Genomic DNA, 12,967 nt, shown 5'->3' with positions numbered 1-12,967 from the left:
ACTAAATTCCAATTTCTATACGCGCCTTGACTCTGACTCAATTCTCTCTCTGTCTGTCTCTCTCTCTCTCTCTCTATATATATATATATGTATGTAACTCAGATCCTTTTATATCCTTATCCTTATTTTTTCATAAAAATAGGAAATAGTTGTGGGGTTCATTTAACCTTGAATTTTAATGATTCGAACATTTATTTTGTAAGTCTCGATTTATAAATTATCTTTACAAAAATTAATTCGATTCAAAACCATTTGCTTATAATTCAGATCCTTTTATATCCCTAGTTTTTTCGTAAAAGTAGGAAATAGTTGTGCACATTTAATCTTGAATTTCAACGATTTGAACGTTGATTTTATAAGTTTCGATTCATAAATCATCTTTACAAAAATTCAATTCAATCCAAAACTATTTGCCTATTTAATTATCACTTTAAAATTTTAATGTTCTTTAGAGAACAAAGTGTTCCATCATTAAAGTCAATTAGATGCTTCAAATATTTTCGATTTAACTAATATTTTACAAAAATGATCTATGAGATGCAACTTGAAAAATAAACGATTCGAATCGTTAAAATTCGATGTAATGTAAACCTCACAATTAATCTATATTTTAATAAAAAATAAAATAAAAATCTCTTTCCTTTGAAAACTTCCTATACATATAAATTTCCCTTAATAAACCACCAAATCTAAACTCCCCCTGCTAAATCTTTTTCTGTTTTCAGATAAACTCAATCCCTTTCTTCTTCCCCTTCCTTAAATCCAATCCCATCAAAACTCTCTCTCTCTCTCAAAATTTTCTGATCTGATTTCCTCATTCTGCACCATAAAAGCAAAAAACCCCACATCACTATCTGCAAAACATTCCCACTCTCTCTCTCTCTCCTCTCTCTCCTCTCTCTCCTCTCTCTCCTCTCTCTCTTTCCTTGAAATTCAGTACCTTTTTTAAATCACACTTTACCATCATGGCTTCCTTCAAAGTCAAGCAAGAATAACAGAAACCCCGAAAGCTTCTTCCTTTTTCCTTTTTTTCCTTTTTTCAAGCAAAAATGGCTCAGATTCTCAGAGACAGAGTATTCGGAAGCTCCAGACGACACTCCCAAAACTCCAATCCAATTCCAATCCAACCCGCCATGCCCTTTCACCCAGTTGAAGCCCTCCCCAACCCCTTTGGGGAACTGGGTCCGACACTCTCGGACTCGGAGCTCCGGGAAACTGTCTACGAGATCTTGGTCGGAGCCTGCCGGAGCTCCGGGCCCAAACCGCTCACCTACATCCCACAGTCCGAGAAGACGGACCGGAGTACTCTGACTTCGCTCCCGTCGTCGCTTCAGAGGTCGACGTCGTCGGCGGCGAGCCGGGTCAAGAAGGCGCTGGGTTTGAAGTCGTCGTCTGGCAGGAGACTCAGTGGCGGTGACTCAGTGAGCCAGGGGAGGAGTAAGCGGACCGGGACGGTTTGGGAGCTCGTGAGAGTACAGATGAAGGTTTCGGAGCAGACTGATTCGAGGGTCCGGAGAGCGCTTTTGAGGGTTGCTGCTGGTCAGGTATGTGAATTTTGATTTGAAAGACAATTTTTTTATTTTTTTATAATTGGGATTCTGGGTTGTGTTTGGTTGCCGAGAAAACGATAGAAAAGATAGGAAGATGAATAATGAATGATAGAAAAATCGACAATTGTGGGGAAGGAGAAATCAAAGCTTCAACCTTTTTGATGTCTAGTGCTCAAGGAATCAAAATTTGGTTTTAATTTTTGGCACTTTTGTTTTGATGCACATGGGAGCACATCCGCTCTAGCGAATGTGACGCAAGTGTCTGCAATTTTTTATACTATTTTTGGTTGTTTGTGTTATCTCTAATCCAGCTTAGTGAATTGTTTGTATTTGTTTATATGTTTTAGCTTGGACGGCGAGTAGAATGCATGGTATTGCCCCTTGAGCTATTACAGCAGTTCAAGTCTTCGGATTTTCCTAACCAACAAGAATATGAAGCTTGGCAGAGGAGAAACTTGAGGGTTCTCGAAGCCGGACTTCTTTTGTATCCTTATTTGCCTTTAGATAAGAGAGACACTGCTTCTCAACAACTCCGGAAGATTATTCATGGGGCCTTAGATAAACCCATAGAAACTGGAAAGCACACTGAGTCGATGCAAGTTCTTCGCAATGCTGTTATGTCTCTTGCTAACAGATCAGTTGACGGTTCTGTTTCCGAGACGTGCCACTGGGCAGATGGGTTTCCGTTGAACCTGAGGCTCTACCAAATGCTACTAGAATCGTGTTTTGACCCGAATGAAGAAACATCTGTTATTGAAGAGCTTGATGAGGTTTTCGACCTCATAAAGAAGACCTGGGTAGTTCTCGGAATAAATCAAATGCTGCATGATCTTTGTTTCTCATGGGTTTTATTTCATCGTTATGTTACAACTGGCCAAGTGGATAATGACCTGCTGCTTGCATCCAGTAACCTGTTGGCGGAAGTTGAACAAGATGCCTATGGCACAAAAGATCCATCTTATTCGAAGATCTTAAGTTCGACATTGAGTTCGATATTGGGTTGGGCTGAGAAAAGGCTCCTTGCTTACCGAGATACTTTCCACAGTGGAAATATTGAAGCGATGCAAAACATTCTCTCTCTGGGGTTATTATCAGCAAAAATACTGGTTCAAGATATATCTCATGAGTACCGTCGGAAGAGGAAAGAAACTAATGTGGGTTATGACAGGGTTGATGCTTACATAAGATCATCAATACGCACCGCTTTTGCACAGGCAAGTTCCGATATTATTTTTGGGCTTTGATTAGATAAAGAGGCCGTAAACAATGTATATTATGATAGGAAATATTCTTTTTATGCCTGTTTCTTGTCGATGATCAATTGGAAAATCAGGTTGATAAACTTTAACTATCTAAATTTTGGGTATAAACTGATCCAAGTTTTTGTATGTTGTCTTAAGGCAGAAACTGGAAAAGGTAGGTTCTCGCAAGCGCTACTCGAAGAGCCAAAACAATCTTCCTGCCCTTACCGTCCTCGCACAAGAAGTTAGTGAACTGGCTTTTAGTGAGAAGGGGATATTTGGTCCAGTATTGAAGAGATGGCACCCTCTTGCAACAGGCATTGCTATGGCTACGCTGCATTCTTGCTATGGAAATGAGCTGAAGCAATTTGTGGCGGGTCTCACTGAGTTGACACCGGACACTATACAAGTGCTGAGAGCAGCTGACAAATTGGAAAAAGATCTTGTGCAGATTGCCGTCGAAGATTCAGTGGATAGTGAGGATGGGGGGAAATCGATCATAAGGGAGATGCCCCCTTACGAGACTGAAGCTGTAATTGCCAATCTGGCAAAGACTTGGATAAGGACAAGAGTAGACAGGCTGAGGGAATGGGTTGACAGAAATCTGCATCAAGAGGTATGCATTTTCTGTTTCCACGCACCAAAAAAGTTGACAAACAAGAGATACAAGCCTCGGTGCTTGCTTCCTAACATAAAAGTATATTTTGCTGAAATTTCTTTGGACAGGTATGGAATCCAAAGGCAAACAAAGAGCGGCTTGCTCCTTCTGCTGTCGAAGTTTTACGCATTATAGATGAAACGTTGGAAGCATTCTTTACGTTGCAGATACCCATGCATTCTGTCTTGGTTCCAGAATTGATGACCAGTCTTGACAAATGTATTCAACATTATGTTTTGAAGGCCAAATCTGGATGTGGTATAAATATTTCTTAGCTTGCACTGGTACATTGAATTTTAAGTTTTTGATCTCCATAATGACTGCCAGTTCTCCTCTGTTACTTGTGCAGGGACCCGAAGCACTTCCGTACCTGCTTTACCGGCTTTGACCAGATGCTCAGCAGGATCAAAATATGCTGTGTTCAAGAAAAAGGAAAGGTTGCATATAAGCCAGAGAAGGAAATCTCAGGTTGAAAGTACAAATGGGGACAGCTCATTTGGGATTCCGCAACTTTGTGTGCGCATTAATACTTTGCAGCTTATTCGAATGGAATTGAGAGTTTTTGAGAAGAGGATAATTGCCCATCTTGGGAGCTCAGAAACCCGTCAAGGGGACAATATAGCAAACGGAGTGGGCAAAATGTTTCAGCTTTCCGCATCTGCTTGTGCTGAAGGAATCCAACAACTTTGTGAGGCAACAGCATACAAGGTCGTTTTCCATGACCTAAGTCATGTCCTCTGGGACGGCTTGTATATTTTGGGAGTTTCGTCGTCTAGGATTGAGCCATTTCTTCAGGAACTTGAGCAATACTTGGAGATTATTTCGTCAACTGTGCACGACAGAGTTAGAACACGAGTCATTACTGATGTAATGAGAGCTTCTTTTGATGGGTTCTTGTTGGTTTTGCTAGCTGGAGGACCTTCTCGCACTTTCACGCAGAAAGATTCTGGCTTAATCGAGGAGGATTTTAAGTTTCTGACTGATTTATTCTGGTCAAACGGGGATGGACTGCCGGCTGATTTGATTGATAAGTTATCGACCACTGTTAAAAGTATCCTCCCTCTGTACGGTATTGATACTGACAGCCTTGTTGAACAGTTCAAACGTGCAACTCTGGAGAACTATGGATCTTCAGCGAAATCCCGGCTTCCAATGCCTCCAACTACAGGCGAGTGGAATTCCAACGAGCCAAACACACTTCTACGTGTCTTGTGTTATCGGAATGACGAGACTGCAGCGAAGTTCCTTAAGAAGACTTATAACTTGCCTAAGAAGCTGTAACAACTTGAAAAGATTGATGAAGGGTAAATTCATCGGTTGAGTAAGGATCATTTTCGGCTTGGCTTATTCACGGCATCGCCCACCGAAAACTCTGTGTTCGCGTTTTAGTCGGAAGATCTGTTCCGTTTGGGTGCAGAATATAGAGATACATAGCATATTTATTGGTCCACGTTCTTGCTGTTTAGAGCTTCACCACCGTTGGTCCAGAACTTCAAGCAAGCAGTGGACTTGTTCTTAGTGCATAGGATTAACAAGGGTTTAGCAAATATTTATACTATTCGTTATTCTAATGTGTCGATTACTTTGCCGAATGCAGTGGGGGTGTATGCTTCAGCTTTCCTTCTCCGTCGCGTTGTTCCTACTACACCACCGGCATCACACGACAGAAAAACTGTACGATATGGGGAATGATAATCTGAAATCTAACCGGTTACGAGAATTCGGACACAGAGGCTTGAAGAAAACTGCAGATTTGAGTTGTAACTTTGGATGTGTGGGTAAATAAGTCATGGTCTGTAACATTTATTCTCTTCTTGGCTTGAAGTTCTCTATTTCAGAGTTGTGAACCTACATTTTCCCGATTGTTTTCGTCCTCGGCTTGTTATTCTTCGTGATGAAAATAACGGAATATCTTTCTGTTCGTTTTTACGTGTTGGATACAAAAGTATACGGAAAATGATTCACCGGACTGAACTGGAAAAACAATCCTGTTCGCTTCCAGTTATCGCCGGTGTGAGTAGTCCGATTTTGCCTGTGGTTTTTCGCCTAAACAATCTGTTAAAAACATTAAGCTGTAAAACGAGTATACAAGTCAAGATCCATATCACAAGTGGCTACAAAATCTTTTGATCGATTTGCGTTTTGTAAGAAATGATCAACTAAAACTATGCCTGATCTCAATCACTTTCTCCAGAGGCCCTCTCAGCGTTTCTGTATATATGTCATGAGATTACAGATACGTGACCACAGATTAGTGCCAAGGATTCCTTTTCATTCCGCTCTTCTTTGTGCTACTCGTTGAGCTCGATTTCTGCAAAGGAAACAGATTCAGTTCCTGTTGCATCGATAGAACTGGTAGCCATTACAAATCTACACTACTGAGGAAGAGCGATGATCTAATACATACCGATTTTGACTTCTTTGTCTTTCCTCGGATCCTGTTCTTTGGCGGTTTTAGTTTGTATAACCGAACCATCCAATGGTGTGTTGTGAACACCTACGTTGATTAAGATCCACAGCGTAATCAGAAACTGGCGTGTTTAAGTTTTGAATAATCAATTGAGGGTCACACTACTCAAATATATATTGTTGCAGACAAAAATTCATACTAAAAGATCGTCTGACCTCTTCAAAATGAGTAAGTTTGAAATGTTTCTTTCCGATTTCTGTTTGCCTCACCCTATCAAAGCCTTTACCGTCTGTGTCCACAAACCTAAAGTAAAAGAACAGAAGATGCACTGTATTACTCACAGCCGGAACAAAGAAACAAAGAATTTAAGAAGAAAAACTCTACAAATCAGCAAGCGATGTTGCGAAAATGCAGACCTGTAATAAGAGAGCTTGTACATGAGACAATTTAGCATAGTGGGGGTCGCCTGATTGTCAATGCGATACTGGCCATCCCTCTTTAGAAACGAAGACAATACACGACATGGTTAATGACTCAACAATAACATCACTAATATGTAATATCTCAACGTCTCAAATCATAACCAGTTGGAAAATAAAAAAGAAGATGAAAGAAATGAGGGACTCACTAAGTAATCAGGTTCCTTGATATGAGGGAATACGCCCCCTCCAATTCGGACCATCCACAAGAACTTGTTAATATCATCACTGGGGTAGCCAACAAGACCTGATAGGTAAAGTTTATCTATCAGAATAAGGTTTTACTTTCTTTTTATACTATCACATCATGCCAAAAGGAACAAACCTCCAAAAACAACGAGGACATATTTTACATCCAACGAGTTGAAAATTTCCCAAGCTGCCTTTTCTGGTGAAGACATGGCAATACCCACGGTTGCAATATGCGTGTTGTTCCATGTATTATTGTCAACAATTACCGTGCGATTAGCCATGGCAGTAGTTTGGTACCCATAATCCCACCAAGAGGCAACCTGCAACAAGTTTATAGAAAAAACGAATATTAGTTAATATCTTCATTTGACAAACAGCACAATTTGTCTGTCAAATTAAACTGAGTTGATACAGGGGATAAAAAGAATATGGCGAAGAACTCACTTTATCATCCACCTCAGTGTTGTGGCTTAGCCACGCATAAGCCTCTCTAAAATCATCAAAAACATGAAGACCATCATGTGAATGAGAAGTTAGAACAATAGACGGGGCTGAATAAGCTTCTGCTGCTGCCCAGACACAATGAACCTACAAAATGAATGATGGCTCAACTTCAGAGGAGTCGCATGTCTTTTTCAACTCACTGTTAAGTTGATAAGGAAGATATATTTCCCCCGGAAATTGTCTCAGGTTTGAAGAATGTATAACTTTGAGTGCCATAACATACTACAGCGTACAGTATGCATATGCATCGGAACCAGAACTGATACGTGATTTAAATCACACAAAATGGAGAACGAAGAAAATTTATTTACCACATAGAAGGCTCCAAGCAACACAAGTAGAAATATAGCAAGAATAGATCCCTCAAATGGTAAAACCTGAAGCCTCTTTTCAATTTGAGATTTAATGGAAGGCTTTTCAACTGCTTCCTTTTCCTTCTTCCTGTTCTTTCTCGAGGGTCTCTCCTTTAATGTGTCTGCACTTTTATCTGCTTTCGGCACTTCATTCTGGGATACAGTGTTCTCGGAACTGGTTTCCCCTGCCTTGAAAGTCAAAAAGACAAAATCAATGCTATCCTTGAATAACTTATAAAAACGGCTTGGTGAAGGAACACCAGCAGTGGAAAGCAAGAAGCTTACATCAACTTGGGAAGGCACTAGAAGACCAGGTAACTGAAACTTGATTGATCGTGTGAAAACGTCAAAAGCTTCAGACAGAGCAATCCCAGACATGATGCACGCTGCTGGAGCAAGTACTAGCATAAGTCGCACCTGTAATATTAGTGAACAACAATATTAATATGAAATATCATGAAAATGGGAAGAAAAATTGAACTTAACCATGCCAATAATAATTCCTTACCATGACTCCAGAGAAATATACTGATGTTACAATATAGAGGATCACAAAAGAGCTGGCATCTGATAAGGGTGAAAAGCATGCCTACCAACAGATATAAACCGTAAAAACAGTGGTAAGGAACATGAATATATGAATAAAAATCAAAATATAGTGACTTGAGAAACTAAAAGAAAAGTATGGTTTTCAGATTCGATTCTTACAATAATTCCAGCTGGAACCAAGAAGGCCAACACATTAATGTCCATAAAGTAAGAGGGCCAAGTAGGAGGCTGGTGCTCGCTAACACTAGCAATAATTGGTATGTACTTGCTCGCATAAGTTCTGAAGTGAAAAAAATAAAATACAAACATATAAAAGTTACTTTGTCTCTCAGTTAGGCAGCACAAGTATTCATGACAAGTTATATAATACAAACAGGTCAAATGGTGACTAACATCTCAAGTTGGGACGCCGCTGGCCTCGAGGGACCAGAAGCGGGGTGAATTCTAAAAGGGTCATACTTTAGACACCAAAAAGAATCCAAATTATCCTAGTGATCCACTTACTTTTTCCTGTGAACCCCATTATGTTAGCAAATACGATATTACCAAGTCATTTACTTTGGAATTCCAAATTTGAGATGTATTTTGGTGCTTGCCGTATTATGCATTCTAAAAGAAATAGCTTGCTGCCGCATCAGGCCCTCTGAATAATATATCAGACAATAGCCAGATGTTTGGAAAATTTCGGAACCAGTTACTCCATATTAAATTACGCCCCCAATTGAAATTTCTGCTTCAGTCAAGTCAGTTCGTCCATTAAACCAAAGGCTAACAAACAAAGAACACACATAACTAGCAAATTATGTACTTACGGATCAAGTAGACTTAGACTTCGTCCACTCCATCCCTTTGTTGGGCTGGAAGCTACCAGAGCTACGAGTACTGCTACCACAGCTAAACATACTAGCCTGGAAAAAGTAACGTGAGAGGCATAGAGATCAATTTTGTGTTCAATGTTTGAGAACCTTAACAAATTTTGAGGACAGAACAAGTGAAGCATACAGGCCAATGGATACTACAAGCGTGACAGCCACTTTGAACATTTTCGGAGAGAGAATCCCTTTGATATAGTAGACAAGAGCGACCACATGTAAAATAATAAAAACCTGCAGAAGAAAATATAGCAACAAGAAAACATATTGTCAATAAATACAACTAACATGAAAGGCAGTGATACAAAGTACAAGAAATCTAGTTTATGGACAAAATGAAGAAAACATGTGGATCACACCATATCGTTGACATGTTCATCTCAACTCTTATCTATATTTAACTTCTAATCAGTTCCTTATTAATACAACCTTTTCTTTAACTTCTACTCATTCAAAGCTTGAAACCCTTCAATTGGTATTATCAAATATCAAAGTCCATAAAAGCACAACCTATATTTTACAACTGCTTTATGAAAGTCAAACTTTTATAAGTGGATCAGTCCAAGACAACATACACTCTTATGAGTTCCAAGGTTTATAAAAAAAAGTAGAATAATGGTCATTACAATGCAAATCTAGAAACAGGCAAGCAAGCATAAAATGAGAAGTCAATGAGAAAAGAAAGTTGGGAAATGCTCACCAAGAAGGAAGCAAAATGTTCTGATGTCATGACAGCATTGAATCCAACCACCGGCACCAAAGCCGCTAACAACGTTCCCAAAACAACCTGCATTGAGAAAGCTATAATTAGGAACCAAAAGTGTCATTTTGAAGTAGATAGAACTGACCTAATGTCACGTCCTTAACAATTATCCCAGTGTTTCAAAATTCAGAGACAGGTGTCAGAAAGTTCAAAGGGAAATCAACTATGTACTAAGCTTTTCTCACATCCTAGTAAATGATGACATATTAAAGGAGAGAAAAACATGGCAAATTCTTTTCAAAAAGTTTAAAAAAAAAAAAAAAATTCAACATAGTAAATGAATCTTGACCGAAGTATTTTACAATCAGACAGTATGAATTTAATAATTTTCCTATTAACCATATGAATTTAATATTCACCCTTCTTTTCCATCTAGTATTTCTAGCTCCAAACTGTTGAGAATGTTCATACGCTTCAATTTTAGTGCCAAATGCATGTTCCTCTTGTTTTCAATCATAGTTAGCTTCATTAGTATTGCGGATACTTACAAGAGGAGCGTATGCAATGTATAGACGAGAGGAGTAGCGGCCAGTTGCAATGCAAAGAAGCACATGCATTGGAATAAGGTTAATAATAAATGTGTAGCCTCCCCAAGAGCAAACCTGAAACAAAGAAACAAAATGCAATCAAAATAAATATCAGAGGAATTCATAAAACGACAAAACCAAAAACAACACTAGTACATATACTTACCATGTAAAAGTACGCTATGGCATTAAGAGTTGCATAGAAGAGGGATCCTGTATTCAGAGTCTGCATATGATGTATAAAGTAGTGAGAAAATATTCAAGCATTATTTTTGAAGCACATTATATTATTCCTGTAAAATATGCCAATGATACAAACTCAACAGTTAACAAAATCCGATCATTATTCATAAACCACCACCGTATTTTGATACATTAATAGAACATGAATGAATTAAGTAATCATTTCGAAATCTAACCTTTATATAAAGATAGAAAGTGAAGATCAAAGCAAAAATAGCCACAGCTTCATTGTCATAGCTTCCAGCAACTGACCGAGAAATATATGACGGGACCTGCATACAAAAACATAAAACAAGCACAGCTCAGCATTTGATTTTACCCGTTCCAAATGTTGTAGAGTTAAAATTACCCGCTATGTAATTTACCATGGCTATAAGAGCAGCAGCTGTTAGTCCAGCACCAGCACCCTTAACTTCCTGAAGAAAGAGGCAATTGAAATCATCATAATATTGGAGGACAGTAACCAAAATCTACAAAATAACTAAGGCTTGAATACAAACCCGAGTCAGCAGGTACGTTGCCCACGATGTGAAAGCAGAGAATATAGGGGCAGTAAATACACAGATAGTTTCCACGGAAAGAGGAATGTTCAATGAATTCAAAAACCTGATAGAGAATAAGAGGGCAATGAATCATAAATATTGGCTAAAACAAGAATCACTGTAAAGTAGGTCCTTTCTCTCTTCTCCTTCTTCTCCTTTTGGGTTGTGGGGAACACATACTCAGTAGTTAAGATCCGAATGAAAATAAACTTTTTTTTTCTAGCATTTCTAGTCATGCTCACCACCATAGGGATCCTGCTGTCAAGGTCAATCCAGGGTACACAGTTCCACCAATCACACGACCAAGAGGATACCTAGAATGTAATTTTAAGAAAGTTTAAATTCATATTGCTGAATTACGTAATCTAAGAAATCAAAACAAGAACCCTGCCATGAGGTTTGACAAGCCAGAAAAATTCGAAATTACCAGGTTCGGTCATCAAACCAGTTCCAAAAATCGTATATACCATTCTTCGTCAGAAACTGAAACCAACAAAGAAAGCTGTCATCTTTTATATAGCCTCCCGTCACTACATTATAATAAGATGAATCGACGCATGCACTCATAATAAATTTCAAAACTTTCAAGTACATATAATCCACTAGAAATGCCATCTTATTCAGCTAGAATTATATGTCCAAGTGCAAGACAGGTTAAACTGTATTTAAGCAAAAAAAAAATTAAAAATCGGTATACTTGACGGTAAACCAATCTTAAATCAGATAAAGAACCAAACCTGAGTGACTCTGTAATTGAAGTACGGATCAAACTCGTGAATTACACTCTCGTACTTTATAACCTGTAGATCAATTCACGCCGAAACACGAACATGAGGACCATATGAATACATAGTTACACACTTACACTCCTTTTGATTACTGAGAAATGTAAATGTGAATGACAAATCAAAAGATTCAAAACTACAACAATTAGAACTCAATAATTTACAGATAACACATGTCAAACTAATTTCGAAGCACCACTCGGTTCGGTAATTCACAAGAGTAAATAATCAAGTGCAAAGTGGTATAATTTGTACAATTTAACCATATACATATGTACATCAATAGATATACAATTTCAACATTGATGCATTTTCCTGCATTTTCTTGGCTGTCAAACGAGCAACGCTGGATTTTGATATCTGTAAACGATTAGATCCAGATAATAATATAATGATCGAAGAGCTCACAGAGAAGAGCCGGATCGAAAATGCGAGGACGCCGATCAGGATGAGGATGAAGAAGGAGAGGACATTTCCAAAAGCGTGCCTCAAGGTCGTTCCGTTGGGGGTCTCCGAGGCCGCCATTGACGGCCAAATCAAGCTCTGAGCTTTTGGAATAGCGATGGAGGAGAAGACTGAGGTCTGAGGAGGAGGAATGGTTTTTGCGGGCAGCGACCAAAACAAGTGGGGGAGAAGACTTTGTAACACTATGCAGAGCGAGGGGAGAGAAGGGAGAGGACTAAACTGCCCCTGGTTATTTTGACAGAAGTGTCCTTGTGCACGTGGCTTTTTGTTATAGTCATTGCAAGGAGTAAAAGCTCGTGATTGGTTTCGCGCTACGCAATATGTCATGTGGCGTGATATGATAAGTGGAGTAGGTTGTAATAGTAAGAGATTTTTTTGTGTGGCGAAAATGCAATTTGGTGGACTAAATGTCATAACATAATTGTTTGAAAACTTTAGAAAAAAATATTACAACTAATTTTATTATAACACTTAATGTATCAGATCATATTTTTGACATAATAAGTTTCTCTTTGATGGTAGCGGTGCAATTCATTCCTTACAACGGCTTTGGGCCCAAATTCATCGCGGGTGGTTCGGTTTTATTTGGTTCCATTTTTAAGCTAAAATTGAAAATCAAATTAAATTATTATTTGGTTGGGTTTTTCAATTTTGGATTTTTTTTCCTCTGTTTTTTGTTCGATTTAAAGTTCGGAGAAATTTTTGCTTGTGATCGGAACAATGATATATCATGTGTTTTTATATAAATAGTATACCACTCAATGTTCCGGTTACAATGAAAAATCTCTTTAAAGTTGGGGTTTCATACTTTTGGTCTGCCTAGGATTTTTCAAG

At 38.6% G+C, this 12,967-nt stretch overlaps 2 protein-coding genes across 2 annotated transcripts; one reads left to right on the top strand and one right to left on the bottom strand.

Annotated features, from left to right (window-relative positions):
- Positions 1 to 733: 733 nt before the first annotated feature.
- LOC137746657 (protein unc-13 homolog) lies at positions 734 to 5,370 on the top strand. The gene is made up of 5 exons (XM_068486659.2): positions 734 to 1,544; positions 1,898 to 2,764; positions 2,955 to 3,407; positions 3,518 to 3,707; positions 3,799 to 5,370. Exons 1-5 carry the CDS (start codon positions 1,050 to 1,052, stop codon positions 4,728 to 4,730), a joined length of 2,937 nt encoding a protein of 978 aa, XP_068342760.2. The 5' UTR covers positions 734 to 1,049; the 3' UTR covers positions 4,731 to 5,370.
- Positions 5,371 to 5,487: 117 nt separating this feature from the next.
- On the bottom strand, positions 5,488 to 12,327 carry LOC137746658 (dolichyl-diphosphooligosaccharide--protein glycosyltransferase subunit STT3A). Its single transcript, XM_068486660.2, has 23 exons — positions 12,077 to 12,327; positions 11,621 to 11,683; positions 11,311 to 11,366; positions 11,126 to 11,197; positions 10,842 to 10,947; positions 10,707 to 10,757; positions 10,518 to 10,613; positions 10,265 to 10,324; positions 10,060 to 10,173; positions 9,509 to 9,595; positions 8,939 to 9,042; positions 8,749 to 8,844; positions 8,096 to 8,216; positions 7,896 to 7,976; positions 7,673 to 7,804; positions 7,346 to 7,576; positions 6,975 to 7,118; positions 6,664 to 6,850; positions 6,488 to 6,585; positions 6,276 to 6,355; positions 6,075 to 6,162; positions 5,857 to 5,946; positions 5,488 to 5,760 (listed from the first exon to the last, which is right to left on the bottom strand). The coding sequence occupies exons 1-23, from the start codon at positions 12,191 to 12,193 to the stop codon at positions 5,701 to 5,703; spliced, it is 2,334 nt and encodes a 777-aa protein (XP_068342761.2). The 5' UTR covers positions 12,194 to 12,327; the 3' UTR covers positions 5,488 to 5,700.
- Positions 12,328 to 12,967: the final 640 nt, after the last annotated feature.

The sequence above is a fragment of the Pyrus communis genome, chromosome 2 (assembly GCF_041283825.1).
Source record: "Pyrus communis isolate YQ-2024b chromosome 2, ASM4128382v1, whole genome shotgun sequence".
NCBI classification, from domain to species: Eukaryota; Viridiplantae; Streptophyta; class Magnoliopsida; order Rosales; family Rosaceae; genus Pyrus; species Pyrus communis.
The sequence above is the reverse complement of the archived record's forward strand: the minus strand, read 5'-3'. Positions and strand labels throughout refer to the sequence as shown.